At 34.1% G+C, this 17,870-nt stretch overlaps 6 protein-coding genes across 8 annotated transcripts; 3 read left to right on the top strand and 3 right to left on the bottom strand.

The window, feature by feature from the left end:
* Window positions 1-548: 548 nt before the first annotated feature.
* On the bottom strand, window positions 549-2,079 carry LOC100114767 (mitochondrial ribosomal protein L4). Its single transcript, XM_031921617.2, has 3 exons — window positions 1,266-2,079; window positions 763-1,171; window positions 549-689 (listed from the first exon to the last, which is right to left on the bottom strand). Exons 1-3 carry the CDS (start codon window positions 1,590-1,592, stop codon window positions 571-573), a joined length of 855 nt encoding a protein of 284 aa, XP_031777477.1. The 5' UTR covers window positions 1,593-2,079; the 3' UTR covers window positions 549-570.
* On the top strand, window positions 1,816-4,600 carry Ndufs2 (NADH dehydrogenase (ubiquinone) Fe-S protein 2, 49kDa). 2 transcript variants are annotated; one of them, XM_008204214.4, is made up of 4 exons: window positions 1,816-2,007; window positions 2,302-2,723; window positions 3,370-3,841; window positions 3,930-4,457. In XM_008204214.4, exons 1-4 carry the CDS (start codon window positions 1,907-1,909, stop codon window positions 4,333-4,335), a joined length of 1,401 nt encoding a protein of 466 aa, XP_008202436.1. In that variant the 5' UTR covers window positions 1,816-1,906; the 3' UTR covers window positions 4,336-4,457.
* LOC100114692 (general vesicular transport factor p115) lies at window positions 3,855-10,058 on the bottom strand. 2 transcript variants are annotated; one of them, XM_032601425.1, is made up of 13 exons: window positions 9,795-10,029; window positions 9,421-9,649; window positions 9,025-9,281; window positions 8,751-8,952; window positions 8,510-8,673; window positions 8,247-8,437; window positions 8,000-8,172; window positions 7,458-7,885; window positions 7,147-7,327; window positions 6,884-7,065; window positions 6,414-6,800; window positions 6,233-6,341; window positions 3,855-4,343 (listed from the first exon to the last, which is right to left on the bottom strand). In XM_032601425.1, exons 1-12 carry the CDS (start codon window positions 9,870-9,872, stop codon window positions 6,279-6,281), a joined length of 2,535 nt encoding a protein of 844 aa, XP_032457316.1. In that variant the 5' UTR covers window positions 9,873-10,029; the 3' UTR covers window positions 3,855-4,343; window positions 6,233-6,278. The 2 variants fall into 2 exon arrangements, with proteins under 2 accessions (XP_032457316.1, XP_031777476.1); XM_031921616.1 differs by lacking the exon at window positions 3,855-4,343 and having other exon boundaries at window positions 6,212-6,341; window positions 9,795-10,058.
* An 872-nt stretch (window positions 10,059-10,930) lies between these two features.
* LOC100114654 (tektin-2) lies at window positions 10,931-14,747 on the top strand. The gene is made up of 7 exons (XM_016987219.3): window positions 10,931-11,273; window positions 11,371-11,533; window positions 12,394-12,654; window positions 12,834-13,004; window positions 13,105-13,327; window positions 13,404-13,627; window positions 13,696-14,747. Exons 1-7 carry the CDS (start codon window positions 11,225-11,227, stop codon window positions 13,913-13,915), a joined length of 1,311 nt encoding a protein of 436 aa, XP_016842708.1. The 5' UTR covers window positions 10,931-11,224; the 3' UTR covers window positions 13,916-14,747.
* LOC100114618 (U3 small nucleolar RNA-associated protein 6 homolog) lies at window positions 13,771-16,837 on the bottom strand. The gene is made up of 9 exons (XM_008204237.4): window positions 16,619-16,837; window positions 16,241-16,367; window positions 16,016-16,156; window positions 15,742-15,935; window positions 15,441-15,671; window positions 15,011-15,356; window positions 14,749-14,928; window positions 14,503-14,677; window positions 13,771-14,428 (listed from the first exon to the last, which is right to left on the bottom strand). The coding sequence occupies exons 1-9, from the start codon at window positions 16,708-16,710 to the stop codon at window positions 14,085-14,087; spliced, it is 1,830 nt and encodes a 609-aa protein (XP_008202459.1). The 5' UTR covers window positions 16,711-16,837; the 3' UTR covers window positions 13,771-14,084.
* A 172-nt stretch (window positions 16,838-17,009) lies between these two features.
* On the top strand, window positions 17,010-17,867 carry LOC100114582 (DNA polymerase epsilon subunit 4). Its single transcript, XM_001599497.5, has 2 exons — window positions 17,010-17,433; window positions 17,618-17,867. The coding sequence occupies exons 1-2, from the start codon at window positions 17,167-17,169 to the stop codon at window positions 17,753-17,755; spliced, it is 405 nt and encodes a 134-aa protein (XP_001599547.1). The 5' UTR covers window positions 17,010-17,166; the 3' UTR covers window positions 17,756-17,867.
* Window positions 17,868-17,870: the final 3 nt, after the last annotated feature.

Below are 17,870 nucleotides of genomic sequence, written 5' to 3' on the forward strand. Positions count from 1 at the left end.
AATATCAAAGTTCGTCAACTATGACAATATGCCTATTGATATAATATTACGCCATGTGATTAAAGAGAATTTGTTCACAATTAAAAGTACAATCATTTTTAATAGCAAGGCGGAAATTAATTATATCCAAATCACTTTTGACTGGCTGAATTTTTTAATTGTTCTTTAAAAATATGAGATTTTTGAAATAAATACAATACAATTAACCACATAATACAACTTGGTTGAACAATTTTATGCCACACTGTATATTGTATGTATGTGCATCGGATAACAAGTATTTGTACTCAATTGATTGTTGCACTAGAGTTTTTGATAGATCAAATATAAATGAGAAACTTTAGTTGTTTATAAAAGCAAAAATAACTTACCTCCTATCAAATTAGAATACTAGTTATACAATATACATAATACAATATAATTTAATTTTTTGGCTATTCATTCATGATGCAAAATATAAATACCATTCAAGAATAAAAACACCACGAAATGTTAAGTCTTATTGAAAAGAAAAAATAGTTTACCAGGTAGAATTAGGAACCGCAACCTTAAACTGTTTATAAAATTTATTTATTTAACAATAACATTAATTTTATTTAAATGAAAGAGAAGTTTATCTTCAATAAGCCTGACAGCACTTTCCGTCAAAACTAATGTTTCATGTTTCAACATAGAGTAAACATTGAGTCCTGAAAAAAGTATCAATAAGTAATTTTACCATCATCGGGCATTGAAATAATATTAGATAGTATGAATACTCACCATAAACTGGCATTAAATTCATATGATTTATGGTGTTGGTTGCTATTGCTATGTTTTGAGGTACAATATCATTATTATCAATGAAAAGAATAGATGGACCCCACTTTCTTTCTTTTGCTAACTCTAGCATGTACGATGGCTCATCACTTGGAATTTCGAGTTCTGGGACTATATGTAAATCATCCTGAGCCAACTTTACAGAAAGCGTACTTGTGAGTCCCAAAACTCGGTTGTAAAATGGTAGCATATAAAAATAAGGAGTTGGCGAGCGAGGCCCATGTATAACACCTCCCTTGCGCCAGAGAGGTGACCTTATACTTCCATGTCGAGCTCTTCCCATGCCTTTTTGTGGCCACGGTTTACGTCCACCACCTCTGACTTCTGATCGAACTTTGGTGTTGGCGTATGACTGAGAAACAAAAACAATCACAATAAGAGAACTGAACAGACACGCATAACTAGAAAAATGTGGCTTTACTATTTTTAAGAAATTTTCAACTCACAACATATCGATACAATTGCTGCCAGCGAACATTCTCATGGATAATATCTACACGAGGTAGAGCACCAAAAATGTCGGGGTGCAGGGTTATCAAACCAAGCTTTTTCTCTTCTATGGTATCCAAATTCTCAATCCATGCTTGCCGCGGTTTGATATAAAACTTGTGTTCATCCAAGTATTTTTTTGTCGAAATGATCGGTTCGATTTCTGAAGTATAAGATGTGTTTGCGACATTGTCAACACTAGCTGCCGTACTGAATTTGACACTCGCTTTGCAGGCGAATGGTTGTAATAATTTTACAAGCGATATTCGAGAAATACATGACATTTCTTTGGCAATTAATTTTAAATCACGTTACACTTTGTTTTGTTCCGCACGGTATCGTCGGCCCTAGGTTATGTCTGCGAGCACACTTAGGCGTAGTCTACAATGAGTGTCCACACCGATGGCTTTGAATTTCCGCGATGCCGGCACTTCGCCAATGGCAGCTTAGTACGGACGAAACGACCCAATAGAGAAGCCTCCGATTGGTCATGCTGTTCCTCATTTCGGGCTCCTCTTTTCGCTGGCCGTGCTCATGCAGTCGCGATTGTTGTTGCTGACTGCTTTCTGGTCCCGGGTCTCCCGGGTCCGTTGCAAAAATGGCTACTGGAGTACTGAGGACTGTCCTGAAAAAATCGTCGCGGCTGTTGCTTGACAGCAAGACTTCGCTGCGCCAGGCGGTCCCTTTAGTCTCCCAAAGGTATCTAGTTTTGGAAAGTTCACTTATTTTTGCTTTGCAGAGACTCTGCACTTCGTTCCGTTATGTAACCTTGAGATAACCCTAAAATAAATACACACATCTGTATTTATTAGTTGCAAAATTCGATGTCATGATGTCGTTGTGAGACTTATGGTCTTTATTATTGCACAGTGTTTTTTATAATGGGTGTATTTACAATTTGCGTTGCTTGAATCATCATATTTTTGTTTGGCAATAAGACAAACACATTTTTGCAACTTCTATAACTAATGGTTTTGCATTCAACTTTAGCAGAAATGCAGGCTCAGTATGGTACCCAGACAAGGAATATGCTGACGAATTCATTGGGCCAGTCATTGGGCCAGCTGAGGGCAAGCCAAAATGGAAGTTTCCACCATACGAGCAAGAAGAACCGCCACCACCAAAAACTATCAAGAATATAAAAGTTAACTTTGGTCCTCAGCACCCTGCAGCTCATGGTGTATTGCGTCTGGTTTTAGAACTGGATGGTGAAAGGGTTGTAAGCGCTGACCCACATATTGGCTTACTTCATCGAGGAACGGAAAAGCTTATTGAATACAAAACTTATATCCAAGCTTTACCCTATTTTGATCGTCTTGACTATGTCTCCATGATGTGCAATGAGCAATGTTACTCTCTAGCAATTGAAAAGCTGCTAAATATCGAAGTTCCATTGCGTGCAAAATACATTCGCAGTGAGTATTACATTTTATTAAAAAAAAAACTTTTATCTATAGATTAATGTATGGCCATTAATTGTATGTTAACTGATTGTGTATAAGGGAAAATTTATTTGTACCTGAATTATGCTTGCATACATTATTTCGTTGGTCCCTATGAAGAGTAGTATGGCTCAGATTTGCTACAAAGACTAGTACCGTTAAGATTTGCAGCAAAGACTAGTACATTTCAGATCTTTCCCACATGAAAAAATCTAATTGTTTTGGAGAAAAACAAATAGTTATTGTGGTTAAAATTAATAGAATTGCAACATTTTTAAAGTTGCCATAAATCTTTTGAAAAATTTCGAAATTTAAAAAAATGTTATTGAAAACTTTAATTGGAAGAAAAAAAATTAATATTAAATCTCATAACAACTTTTTAAATTTCGAACCGTACTAGTCTTCGTAGCATATCTGAACCGTACTACTCTTCGTAGGGACCGACGATTTAATTCCACATATTATGCGGTATTAATATATCACATAAACATTAAAATCTTCAAGACAAACATTAATCAAAATGTCTTATTGCATAAACATTATTAAATAACAGATTTAAGTAAAAACAAAATCCTTAAGGATTTTGACCTAACTTACTTATACTTTGTTTACTTTCAAGCACTGTACGGTGAGATCACGCGTATCTTGAATCACATCATGGGTATTGGAACGCACGCACTGGACGTGGGTGCCTTGACGCCGTTCTTCTGGCTGTTTGAGGAGCGAGAAAAGCTTATGGAATTTTACGAACGCGCGAGCGGCGCTCGTATGCACACGGCATATGTTAGACCTGGCGGTGTTGCCCTAGACCTTCCACTTGGTCTCATGGACGATATCTATGAATGGGCGTCCAAGTATGCAGAGAGAATCGACGAAATTGAAGACGTCCTGACGGAGAACAGAATTTGGATTCAACGTACTAGGGATATAGGTGTTATCAGCGCAGAGGATGCTTTGAATTATGGTTTCAGTGGAGTCATGGTGCGCGGTTCAGGAATCAAGTGGGACATCCGAAAGTCTGAGCCATATGATGCTTACAACCTTGTCGACTTTGATGTTCCCATTGGAAAGAATGGAGATTGTTATGATAGGTAAAAAACTATATTTTTTTACGTTAAATAACTCAATTTATTTTCAATTCAATTTATTAACCGTTCTAATAAATGTATTTCTTCTTAGGTACTTGATCCGTATAGAAGAAATGAGACAGTCTCTGAGAATTATCGAACAGTGCTTAAATCAAATGCCAGCTGGTGAAGTACGAACGGATGACGCGAAAATTGCACCACCAAATAGAAAAGAAATGAAAACTAGTATGGAAGCCTTAATTCACCATTTCAAGCTGTTTACTCAAGGATACCAAGTGCCTCCAGGTGCCACCTACACATGCATTGAAGCTCCTAAGGGAGAATTCGGTGTATACTTGGTCAGTGATGGTAGCTCTAAACCCTACAGATGTAAAATTAAGGCTCCTGGATTCGCGCATCTTGCTGCGCTACAGAAAATGGGACCTGGTCACATGTTAGCCGATGTTGTAGCTATTATCGGTACCCTTGACGTCGTATTCGGTGAAATCGATCGATAATCATGATACTGTAAAGAATAGGGAAACAATTTATAGCAATGTAATAAGTTATAACATCCAATTTATCTCAGAACAATACCTTTTTTGTTGAATAAACTATGAAATTTTATTGAGACACATAACTTTGTTATTAAAAATGTATATTTCTTTAGTTCAAACGAATTTCACCGAAACTCTTATCAGAAAACACATTTTTTTTGTGAAAAAAAAATTATTTTTTGTATATTAATTGTTTAGAAGTAATAATAAAAAAAAAAAAATTACACAATCGACCATAAACATCTTATACAACATAAACTCTCAAGAATCTAAAAAAATCTAAAAAACATCGAAAATACGAGATGAAATTAATATAAAAATGTGGTATCCTGCCTATCAAAGGCTTAAAAATTTATAATTTCATGATTTTGAGGATAATATAATTCGGAATCTTCGCAACGAAAACTAGGTATTCTAACACAATCCCAGGGCACCGAAACTTAGCTAAAAACATCCCTGACAACCTGATGATAACTGTAATAGGCTTTTGATTCAACATACTTACTCTGAACAAGGATATTTCAATGCATTTACAAAATTAGAATTAATTAATAGAAAATTAAAAAAAATTATAAATTTAGTTTTCAATGATAGAATTTTGTTTATATATGTAAAATAAATAGTAAAACGATTCAAGTTAAATCAAAATTATCAGGTCTTATCGGCCAATCAAGAATTTAAATTTCACGCCACGATATAGCGAACAAAAATGCAACTCTGTAGTTCCCAGATAAAACCACTCAAGTCCAGTTTTGAAGTAAATTGAGTCAGGATACGTTATCATATCTTAAATAAGTCCACCTACCCAAAATCCATACCCGGAAGAACCGTCTAAGTCCACTTATATTTAAAAAAAATAAAAATATTTTTGTAATACACGCGCAAATCCCACATTTTTTAGACCTATAAAGCGGTCAAAATAGTATATCGTGCACCAAGGGCTAAGTGAGCTTTTTGGCCTCGTTTAGTTGCATTACTCGTATTCGGCTTGCAAACGCATCTGGGCCTTTGGCTCGTGCTGGCTTTAGACTCGTATACTGCAAACTCCACAGACGGTTTAAACAAGCCTATTTCATGCCCTTGGTGCACAATATACTACTTTGAGATTATGAGACTCCCAAAAAAGTGCATTCTTTCTTGGATTTCGTCATTATATTAATAATTGTCAAGTCCATGCTATTATTCAAAATGAAGAATTAAAGTCAAAGAACATGAAAAATTAAAGTAAATTACATTCTCTTTCTGAAAAAACCGCCCCACTCTAAGGGTTTTCTGAAACTTCCGAAAAACCAAAATGAATTTTAGGGTCCCTCAGCCATGGTTGATGCGCTTTTGCATATCTGATTCAATTGTTAAATTATCACGCCTTATTTCGTTAGCTTCGATCTTGCAGATCAGTACGAGCATCAAATTCGCGTTTTCTCGGAAACACGATACTATGATACATTGACTTAGGTGGTTCTTCCCGGAATTTACAGATTTGTATTATTGATTGATGAGGATTTTTTTAAAAATTATTGCAAATCGTATGCAGATTAATCGCGGATTATGCTACGAATGCACAATTATTTTTAATCAATTTTATGTTGATCTTCTAATTTACATGTTATAAAATTGCAACAATAACAGGTAATAAGTTACCTGTAATATTTTAAAATAATAGTAAGATTGCCAAAATGATTGTCAGAAAGATGCAACTTTTTTGCGGGTTTCATTTCGGCATAAAGTATTTTCTGTAAATTGCCCAACTTTTTTCAAGCATAACTTGATTTCGATTTTTTGTGTTGATTATTGAAAAAATTTTGTTTTTTGAGGGACTACTTATTAAAATAAAATCTTTATCAATAAAATTATGAACCTGATTTTAATTGAATATGTACAATTTGACAACCAATAGAGATCTATCAATTGCTTGACTCTGGCTGGTCATCAGTATCTTGTTCACCAGAGCTTTCGTCTGAATCAACCTAAAAGTTAAAATATCATGATTTAGCACAGAATCATACTTCCAGCATGAAACATAAAAATAGTGTACTTACTTTTTCTCCAAGCGCAATAAGTCTTTCTTTGTACATTATTAATTTATTATCTTGATCTGTTAATAACACTAACAAATCATCTTGATCTTTTTTTAAATTTTCAAATTCCTTAGTTTGCTGTTTTAGTCTATTTTCAAGATCTGTCGTTGTCTTACTATCTACTGTTTTACTTTGTAATTCTTGTATGAGAGTCAAAGATTCAGATAATCTTTTTTCCAGATCACTTATTTGATTTTTATACTTTTCTAATTCTTCATTTGATGAAGCAACATTATTAGAAATAGTCTGAGGAATCTTATCTTCAGAGTAACTAATTTGTGCCGCTCGTAATATTTTTGTTTGATCCGTTAAAGAATCAACTTCTGCTTTCAATTCCGAAACTTGTTGCTGTAAAACAAAAAAATAATATTATATGATATTATAAATAAGTTCGACAATGATGTGATAATAAGAGAAAAAAGTTTTCAAACCTGAAGAATTTCTTTTTCTTTTGTCAGATTAGTGACAGTTGTATTTAGTATTTGAATTTGTAAGTCTTGTTGTCTAATAACTTCTTTATATGGTGCAGTTGCTTCTGAATCGGACACTAATAAACTTTGCTCTTTACCATTATTTGAACTGCTGTAGTCTAAAACTGATTTTAAAACAACACCTGCAAGAATAGCTCAGTGTTAAAAATTCATCTCCTTAAGAATATAATGCTATTTTTATCAAAATAATCCTAGTTATTTACCTTCCAAAGTTTTTAAAAGTCTACAAAACTCGTGATCTAATAAGACTTCAGAAGGATCTTTTGCGGATGATTGTGGGTGTTTCAAAGATCGCGAGTACACTTCATGCCTCGTGATACCTCCGATGTTATCTTGAAACTTTTCCAACCCTATCCTATTTTCTATTAAATTGCATAGTTTGACCTTAAATTCAAATTGTGCAAGTATTAATTATTTAAAATTTTTAAAGTTTGGATTAACTCAAATGTTGCGAGTGTTACAAATGTTATACAAATGTACATTTATTCATCATTGAAATGAAAGCGCAGCTTACCTTACTATAATTTGGAACGTTATCATCGTTGAAATGTACACATATCGCAATTAGAAAGGCACACATGCTTTGTAATAAAATTTCTTGATGATCATCGTTGTTTTCGTGCGAGGATAAAAGAGCAATTAAATACGATATTGAAGAATTAATACTGAGAAATGTTTTTACAGCAACTGGACTATATGAAGTCCATCTGCATAGTAACATTAACAGACCCAATTTGGATTGGATTTTATTATTTTGCTGAAGGAGCATGACGCATTGTTGCATTAGCGTTACGGGCGTTGTGCCGATGTTTGTCGCAAGAAGTACGCGGAGCAATTGTTCCTTTTGATTTACATTGTCGATTAACGCATGCGATAGTGCCACAGTTGAAAACCAGTTAGAAAGCGGATCAGGAGAAAACAAACCGCCGCATAGTAATTGTCCTAAAAAAGCGTAGCACCTCTGTATTATGTAGTTGAAGGCATATTAAAACAAAAACAACCAAAACAATAAAGTTGTACAATTTTTTTTTAATGAAAAAATTCAATAAAACGAACCTGTTGTTAACGTAGGACTTTCGTTGCCTTCTGGAAGCAGTGTCTGGACTAACTGCTGCTGTCTTGTCTCATTTTTGTACAAGAAACATTGGAAGCAATATAATACGGCACATCTCAAAAGGAATGGCTGTTTTTCGTTCACCATTGACATAAGTAATACAACTATGGCTGGTCTAAATAAGGAAAACAATTATATTATTATAATTAAATTGAAAAAGCGCACAAGACTGTTATCGTGTATACTAACCTAGGCGGACTACTTGGTGCCATCACATTTCCTAAAAACTCTTGATTGTTTGGGTTTCCTCTAATGACTTCGGCGACGGCGCTTATAGTTTCGGTCAAGATATCAGCGGGAACACCGCTTATCATAAGGATATCACAAAGCGCTTGCAGTAATCCACACTTATTCATTACTGTTTGACACGCAGATACTGACTGAAATCAATATTTATTATTACAATTCAGAAATTAAAATGTTGTATAATGTCAAATCTAAAACTTGTATACCTGAGCTGGCCCACTTGGAGCAACTAAAGCACGAATTACTTGAACCATACAATGAACATTGGACACTTTTTGAGGACTCCAGCCCAAAAATAAATTATCTTCACTAGCGTTCACGGGTAATGCAGATAGTTGAAATATTGGCGTCAACTTCTGTATATAATTACCTATGAAAAATTTTATTTTTATCACGTATTAGATATCTTTTATTCTGTATATTGAAATTAATAAAATTAGTATTTACCTTCTTTAAAAAAGTTCTGATTACTGTAGTTTCCTCTTAACAGATTCACCATAAGTAGTAGACAATCTTCAACAACAATTCCACCATCTACTCCACCTTCTTGTATAATTACATCATATATACGATCAAAAGCGTTTTCAAAAGCCACGATTTTTTGGATATTAGTATTTCCTTTTGTAAGATGAATCAGCAACAGTAAAACCTACGATAAAACATGATCTTTAGAGCATGCTAATTTTTTTTTTAATATGACGTAAATAAAATTGGTAAATACATCATTGCGAATGATTTCTCTGCTATCACTAAGCATATCCATTAGCTTGGAAACCCCCATAGGACTGACTAAAATAATTTCTTGGATATCTTTTGGCTTATTTGCTAGTAAATTTGATAATAGTTTCAAAGCAGGCCATCTGACTCTAAAATCGAATTCTTCCAAGAATCTCAATATTTGACTAACAGTTTCATGATTCTTAATCAGTATCTCAGTGAACTGTTCTCCAATCTGATGTTTAGGTCCATGTTTTTCGACTGCAACAGAATAAAAATAAACATAGTTATTCATATTCTTGGATCTATATTCAATTCTTTTAGTGCGGAACGTTTAAAACCAAGCATTTGCAGAATAAGATACCAATCAAGTATATAAACCTGCACATTAGATATTTACCTTCTTCGTCAAAAGCCTCAGGACTTGTAATATTGCAAAGCGTATCAAGAGCTAATCCAACTATTTCACAGTCAGTCTTATCCATCTCCAAGACTTGCTTCAGCGCATCCATCCCATGAGCACCTACTTCAATTCTGTATGTTCGAGAGAGGGCTTTTAAAGCTCGACAAGCATCTCTTCTATCATCGAGTAACGTTGAAGATTGCACTCTGTTGACCAGCCTATCCACCTGTGAAACGTATAAAAACAAAACAGATAAGACGCTATTTAGAATTAATTTAGAGCGCACCAATACGTCGATAAATTCGTTCAGAATGAAGTATTAAACCGTGAAGTTTAGGAGCAAATAGCTGTTTGTAAACACATATTCTTACCGTGTCTGCTCCTGATGGCTGGTTATCGGGAGTTGGTGCACCAAGTACAGATTTGAGGCCACTCTTGAAGTACTCCATGTCGACGAGGAGTACAGTGAAACGCGGGAGACCAGGTAGATATGTTGAAAACTAACTTAGCCGGTGAAAAATATTCAAGAAATGCAAAACAGCAGGATGGTATACGTCACCATCACCGAAACACTACTGCTGCGCTGCTGCTGATTTCTCTGATAGTGACAGCTATATATGCAAGCATTATGTAGTACAGTGTAGGTTAGTAAGCCCATGCGAGAAAATCCAGTAGTACGTTCTACACACACACACACATATATATATATATATATATAGATGTATATAGAGATATCTGCGCGTGTTCCTCGTTCCTGACTCTGTCGTCTGCTTATTCAATTTTTTTATATATTGCAAAAAAAACAGGGTCCTAAGGAATTTTGTATGAATTTAAAAATGCTAAATGCGCTTTTTATACAATTTTATTAAATGTGGAGTAGGTACATGCGTGTATTTCATTTAGTATAGGATTATGCCGTATACAAATTAAATATTATTTGGAATTCCAGATTCCGCAAAGTAATTGCGTGATAGGGAGGGGCACGATATATATACATATATATAATAGCGCCGATTGATTCATTGATTGTTCGGTTCGATTTAAAATATTATACGGAATAAAATAATATAATAATTGACGAGTACCAACAAAATTATTTGACTATAAGAAATATTATGCTTTTCTTTTTCCAACAGTTCATAATCTATAGACATTAATAAAAAGAGTATATCATATAATATGTAATTGACACATAAAATGTTGATAGTACAATTATTACTTGTTCCAAAGAGGTAATTTCGTGTATTTAGAACTTAAAAAATAATGTCCACTTGTAACAAATGATAAACATTCAATAACGACAAATTACAACAAATTTTTAATTTTTAATTAACTTTCGAACCACCAAAACTTTTACGAAATCTTTTTCAAAAAACTCTAGGCTTTAGTTTACTTATTGAGTCTACCGAAAAGGAACATTTGCAGTTCATTCTACTTCTATATAATATAGTAGTATAACCATATGCACACGTAGCGCATTATATTTTTTATGCAATGTACCCTATGTGAATGCGAAAAATGAAGTTGATTGATATTAGTAAAAAGAACCAATGCTATAATCAATATGTTGTTGTAGTGGTATCATCGTGGTTTACACGACGTACTAGATCAGGTATACATGTGCATTCTGAAAAATCAATCAAGTTGGAACATTTTTCCGAAACTACTTGTGTGCACAATAGTAACCGTAGCAACCATAACAGTTTGAGAGCCAATAACGGTGCACATAAGATAGAATCGGAACTGGGTCCCATACCAAGGAAGTCAATACTGCAGCTTGAACATCTTTTCTACCTTGGCAATGGCAGAAGCAAGTATTGAAAATTATGAAAAGCCGATTCAACATATTGGTATGAATTTATTTTAAAATTAAACTGTGCATTCGTAACTGCATTACTTTGTCGATTATTGACGGCGTCTTTTGTTTAATTATACGCTTGTTTGCAGGTTTGGCGGATTGGCACGCTCAGCAGTGGGAACTTCATCAAAGTGCTAATAAAAAGGAAAGCGAATCGTTCGATCTGCGATACGCTGCCAAGTCTCTTATATCGGAGACTAATATTAAAACTGAATGGAATAATCACATGAACAATCACAGACTGTCGGACAGGTTTGATTGTTAATTTTATCGTTACAATAATTTATCCATAAAATATCACATTTTTTATTCTGCACGCACATAACAAAAAACGAGCGCGCCACGCTCAAAAGTTTTGATTGGTATTCTTCTGGCGGTCATCAACACTATCATCAAAACTACTGGAAAATTAGTAACTTATTTGTATTTGTAGCAATTATTTATTTTTGTTTGTAGTAGATATTCTTAAAATATATCTTATTTTAATTTTATTCTATTGTAATTTCAGATAAATAATACAACACTTTAACCGTAAATCCGTAATGTTTTATTGCAAATAATTGGTTTTTAATAGGTGTAAAAAATCGATTTTGGGCTGTAAACTCGAGCTTTAAGCATCTTCATGATTTGGTGTTAATGGGAAAAAGTTGTATTTTTCCAAGATCTATAACTTTTCCATTTAACTTTTTTTTTGTAGAATGCTTAGAATTCGACTTAGAGCTAAAAAACCGTTTTTAGCGATTTTTGGAGGTGACCGCATTCTGCGTATACGTGCAGGATCAAGCCCAAAATTAATCTGTCAGCTTAGTATTACGAGGGGAGTTCGCACACACATTTTTAGCCTGATTGATTAAAGTCTTCCCGATTGATAATCGCATCACAGGAAAATTTTTATTAAAAAAACGCTTAAAAATCGAACAAATTGTGCCTGCATTTCAAAACGACGTAGAGGATCGGGATAAAGAAAAAAAATAGTTTTTTAGCTTTTGCAAAATTACGTGAGATATCGCATCTCACACATTTTTCGCACACGAAACTATAAGGCACTTCCGTGTCGCGGTCGTGCCTAAAAAGATAAGATTTATTCTGAATAAGGTAAATTTTTATTTCAGAATAACTGAATTGACCCGTTGGCATAGAATTTTCGACGCAGTTCTCGATCGCCTGAAAAATGAAATTGACTTGTTGGTCGAAGAAAGAGCGGATACAGAAAAAGAGCTCGAGTTACTTGACCATCCTCTGCGAATAACAATCCGATGCATTGCCAAGAGAAATAACCGAACTGGTTCGGAGATCACTTACGATGAAGGGGACATAGAATTGAAGAGGGAACTCGACTTGATTGAGGAAATGAAGAAAATGATGACGAACCAGTAACGTATATTTGTTTAGTTTTTAAACATTTTTTATTTTCAAGGCATTTTGTTTCGATGTTTCTTGGTATAGAAAATTTTCGAAACGCATGAACACGTCTGACCGAAGCCAGTCCTGCACTACTTTAAGATATTATTACTACTTTGTTTTGTTAACGTTATCGATTCTATTTTCCAAGCATTCAGATAGCGTGGGATAAGTTGAATCGGTTGGAAGACATAAAATCTAAAGTTATTCACGAACTGCGAGATAAATCCGAAGCAATAAAAATAGATAGAGAAAATTACGATCTGTCTCGAACTTTTCCAAACTTTACATACAAACCGTATGCTCTTGACATAGCCGAAAAGTAAGTACGTCTTGATGGATCAACGTTTGGCCAATTTTTTGTCCTTATTTTATAATAATCGAAGATGTCGATTATAAAATAACGTGTCGCAACTCTGTAGCTCAGTGTCTTACGAAAATTGGTTGGAGCATACGCAACACCTGAAACAACTAGCTGAAAATGAACTTAGCGATACGTACACTCTGCGAGAAACTATGCATGTTGGAAAAGAAAAGTCTAAGCACGAGATCGAGTTTCAGCAAGACGCTACAAATTACGCACTGAGAAGACGAGCTTTCGTTTCGACAAAAGCTCGCAATGAAGTTGAATGGCAAAAATTGAAGGTAAAACTTTAGATCGATTTATTTCAACTGAACAAAACTTCGCCAATTACTAAAAAATATCACAATCAATAATTAGTTGCAAAAGGAGATGGACACGTTGCGCAAGCAATTGACCGACCTCGAAAACGCTTTACGAGCGAAAACCGACGATGTAAAGTGTGCCGAAACAAGATTAGAAAATAGGACCTATCGACCGGGTTTCGAACTCTGCCAAGACGAACCCGAATTCGGTTTGAAAGATGAATTGCAGAAATTGCAACAAACGAAAGAAGATCTGGCTACGAAAATCGATTGCGCCAAGTAAGACCGGGAATGACTATAATTTTTCATTCATTTATTGTGCTCTAACAAATCGGATAATTTTTTAGATCAACTTTGAAAGACTTGGACAAACTTTTAGAGCGGGTGAACGATGATTTAAATAATAAGAAACACGCTTTGACGACGGATATTATGTGCTTGGACATGCGTTCAACTTTAATCATCAGAGATGGCAGTCGGGTACAAAACGAAACTGATAGAAATATTATTTTAACCGATATAAATAATGAGCTTCCTTATGATACCAAAAGAGCCTTTTTAAAATAATATTTCACACAAATTTCACAAAGATCAAAAGTAAAATTACTTTCATAATTTAAATATATACATGGAAGTTAAATATAAAATCTTTTTATATAAATTTTCCTAGTTTGCAGGTAATGTTTCGTGTAACATTAGATCATAAATGATATTATCAGAATACCATTTTAAATATTTACAAAGGCATCCCCCCGAGCGACTCTGGATTCGCTTTAATTAAACTATATTCAGTGATGAAATTATCTGCCATTGAAGGTTTCAAAGTTGTTATAGCTCTATTATAGAGAGTCCCTACCCTCGAAGGCTCTCCGTGTTTCAATTCAAACGTAATGAATTCCATCCATACGTCGGTACTTTCTTTTCCGAATTGTAGGATCATCATCTCGTGAGGTTTTCGAGCATTTTGCAGAGAAAATTCAGGTTGCAAGAGTTCGAGGGTAACCATTTTTTTGTGAAGTTCCAAACACGGAGGCGGATGAAGGCACAATGTGTCATAAGCTCTTCGTGCTACAATTATATCTAGAATAAATTATTCAAAAATGTTATTTTATGTTTTACAATCAAAGGCTAAATGCATTTATAAAATTGTATACCTTTAGTCAGTACAATCCATTCTATGTAGATGGGCTTAATGTGGTTACTAATGGCAGCTTCACATTTTAAAGCTCGTTGGAAGAATGTTTCAAGATTTTCAGGATTTTTAGCTTGAACGTGAAGTAGCTTCAACTGCCATAGTGATAGAGAATTTTTCCCTAAAATTTCTACAGCCTAAGAATATTTAATTGTCAATTACTTTATGTATTCAGATTTATAAAAATAACAAATTAACATCAACTTACTTTGTTGAAAGTTTCATTTGCTAATTCTTCCTGGTCAGTACTAAGCAAATGATGCAGACGCGCATGCCAAAGACTTTCGCTTTCAGGTAAAGCTTCAGTTGCCCAGCAAAGGACTTCATACAGCTTACTTTGGGCATTATTGTCCTGATTGACTTGATTGGTATTGATAAGCATGTCAATCTGAAATAAAAAAAAACACACGTTCTAAGATTGTTACTTGGATTTTAAATAATGGGAAAATCAAAAGTTTGAGTGCAATTACCCAGTTTAAGTAATATTTCTCTTTTAATTTCTTTGCTTGATGCCCTTGTAACAAGGCATTTTTTAATAATTTGCGCTTGAAATTTGGCAATGTATCCATATCTTGATTAATTTCGAGCATACAATCAATGAATAATGACCACATTTCTACTGTTTTAATCTTCTTCACTGCAGCTTGATAAACTTCATAACAGTTGTTGATGCGATCGCGTAACGAAGTGGGCTCAGTGTCTACTTCCATAGAAGTTTCTTCATTACCTATGGTAGGCTGAACTAAACCCTTGAGTTCCCTGTGAGCCATAGTATCCCACATCAAAGGTTCATATGGATATTCAATAACTACGTCACTGTGAGCACATTTTCATAAATTGTACTATTATTATATCATTTTGCATTCAAAAGAATAATTATTTTTAAAAATGTTAACTAACCTAACGATTTTATTTTGTAGCTTTTCGGTATTCTCATATTCTTGAGAAATATTCAATAAATCAATAATAAACTTCACATCTCTGACTTTCTTGAAAGCCTGTTGATAAACAATAACGGCCTTTGCTAATTCTTTTGGCATTTCTGAATTTTTCTTATCATTGGACACTGTTGGCTCTGGTTCTGACTTTTTCTTTTTCTCCATAGCTCGTTCATATTCTTCTAATTCAAATCTGAAATGGCACATTTACATTATTATTGTAGACTTCATGGATTATAAATAATAGAATCGATGACACTTACTTAAACATATCACTGTATAGTAACTGAGAATTCGGATGAAAGTGTAAGCCGCGTAAAAGAAAACTTTTAGCATTCAAATAATTTTGATTATTTTCTTCGATTTCCCAACGAGCTGCTATGTGCCAACATTTTGGTTTATCCTGATGTACAGCAAGCATCCTGCCAAGCATTCTGCTCACACATTTGTGGAATTTCTAAACATTTCAAGTGAAAATTCATTTTCTATTTTGAACTATGCAAAATATTAATTGCTTTATCATAAATTTAAACATACCACATGTTTGCAAAATGTCATGTAAGCAATCCAAAACCTTAAATCATCTTGAAACTTCATAATAGCTTCCTTGTACAGATGGTTAATTTTATTTGCTATTGTAAAATCAATATCAGTCTTCTTTTTTGTTATTCCACATTTCTAAAATAATAATAATCAATTGATTGATTGTTTTTCCTTCTGTAATACATGTTTCCAATTGTTTAAATTGAAGAAAGTATATACCTCTCTGCGCTGCTTAACAAGTTTCATCAAGTCCATCTGATATTGAATGTATCTCAAATAATCTTCCTTCGATTTTGTGTGTCTTTGTAGTTTATATTCATGATCCCTCCACTTTTTTGTTATTCCACTGTACATATCAGGAATTTTAATGAAATATTTTATACACTGTATTTTGTATCACGTATGGTTTTATTTACTTTGCAAATGTGTGACTATTACTTTTGACACTTATTAGCAAACTCGAAACCGAAAAAGCACGTTTTCGATCTAACAGTCTAATGTTACACCAATTAATGAATAACGAATTTGCATCGAAAAATAACGATAAACAAACAAAATGTATACGCACGTGAGGAATAATAACCTAAAAATACTTACCGAATCTCGTGGTCAGTGAATAATTTTAAGTTCTTCATCTGTTCGAGGACAGGACGCATGTCCTCGATCTTCTTCTGCACAAATTCTGCCATTATTGACGGCTACTTTATCAAAAAATACAACGAATTTTATTCTTAAAAGTTGAAAATTCGACTGTATATACACAAAAACACGTTGTTGACGCTCTCTATACTCTCTGATGAGTCTCTGCCCTCTCGCGCCTAATTCGCTTATATATATATATATATATATATATATATATATATATATATATATATATGTGTGTGTGTGTGTGTGTGTGTGTGTGTGTGTGTGTGTGTGGGTATGTATGCATGTACACCGCAGTTTTACCGATTGAAACTGATGATCAGCGTCGTCTCTCGCTCGATAATGCGAATTGCAAATCAGCTGATCAAGAACACACGTTGGCGCGCTTTTGGACCGAGCGGTGTGAGTTCCGCATATAGCGACAGTTCACAGTTCATCCTTGAGTCGAGATTGTCGAGAAACGGAGAAAAATAAATGTAACACCTGCAGGACAAAGAAAAATGGATGATCAAGGCGTCGCGGAGGTTGACGACATCGGAAACGAACTGAATTTGAGTAATGTCAGTGCGTTAGTGGAAGAGGTAAACCAAGAAAGGGAAGATTTGCACGAAGAATCTGAGACCGCCGAGGCAGAAGCTCACCAGGATGAGGAGCCTGCGGCAAAGCTGACTCAGCTTCCCATCGGCAGAGTCAAGAAGATTGCCAAGTCGGATTCTGATATTAATTTGATCAATCAAGAAGCCATCTTTTTGATTACCAAAGCTACGGTGGGTTATCATTTTTGATTATAGAAATCTAGTTTTTGTTGTTAACATTTATAGTTTGTTTTCACACACCTCAACAATTGTTAATTAGTATGCTTTTAGTATACCAAGAAACACAATATTATTTTGATGCAAAAGAATGATAGTAAACAGTATATTTTAATTAACAATTGTTATATTATTACAGGAATTGTTTATAGATTCCCTGTCCAAGGAATCATACAAGTATACTCATCAGGCAAAGAAGAAAACCATTCAAAAGAAAGATGTTCAAAGTGCCATTGATAATGTGGATGCCTTGATGTTTTTGGATGGAGTAAATTAGCCAAGAAGCTGCCAAATTTTTTGTACGATAAAACAAGTAGCTGATAAAATGTTTATAATATGTTATTTATAGAGTAATAAAATTTACCTAATATTGTTTTTACATAAACTTATAT

This window comes from Nasonia vitripennis (genome assembly GCF_009193385.2).
Source record: "Nasonia vitripennis strain AsymCx chromosome 1 unlocalized genomic scaffold, Nvit_psr_1.1 chr1_random0013, whole genome shotgun sequence".
In the NCBI taxonomy this organism is placed as follows: domain Eukaryota; kingdom Metazoa; phylum Arthropoda; class Insecta; order Hymenoptera; family Pteromalidae; genus Nasonia; species Nasonia vitripennis.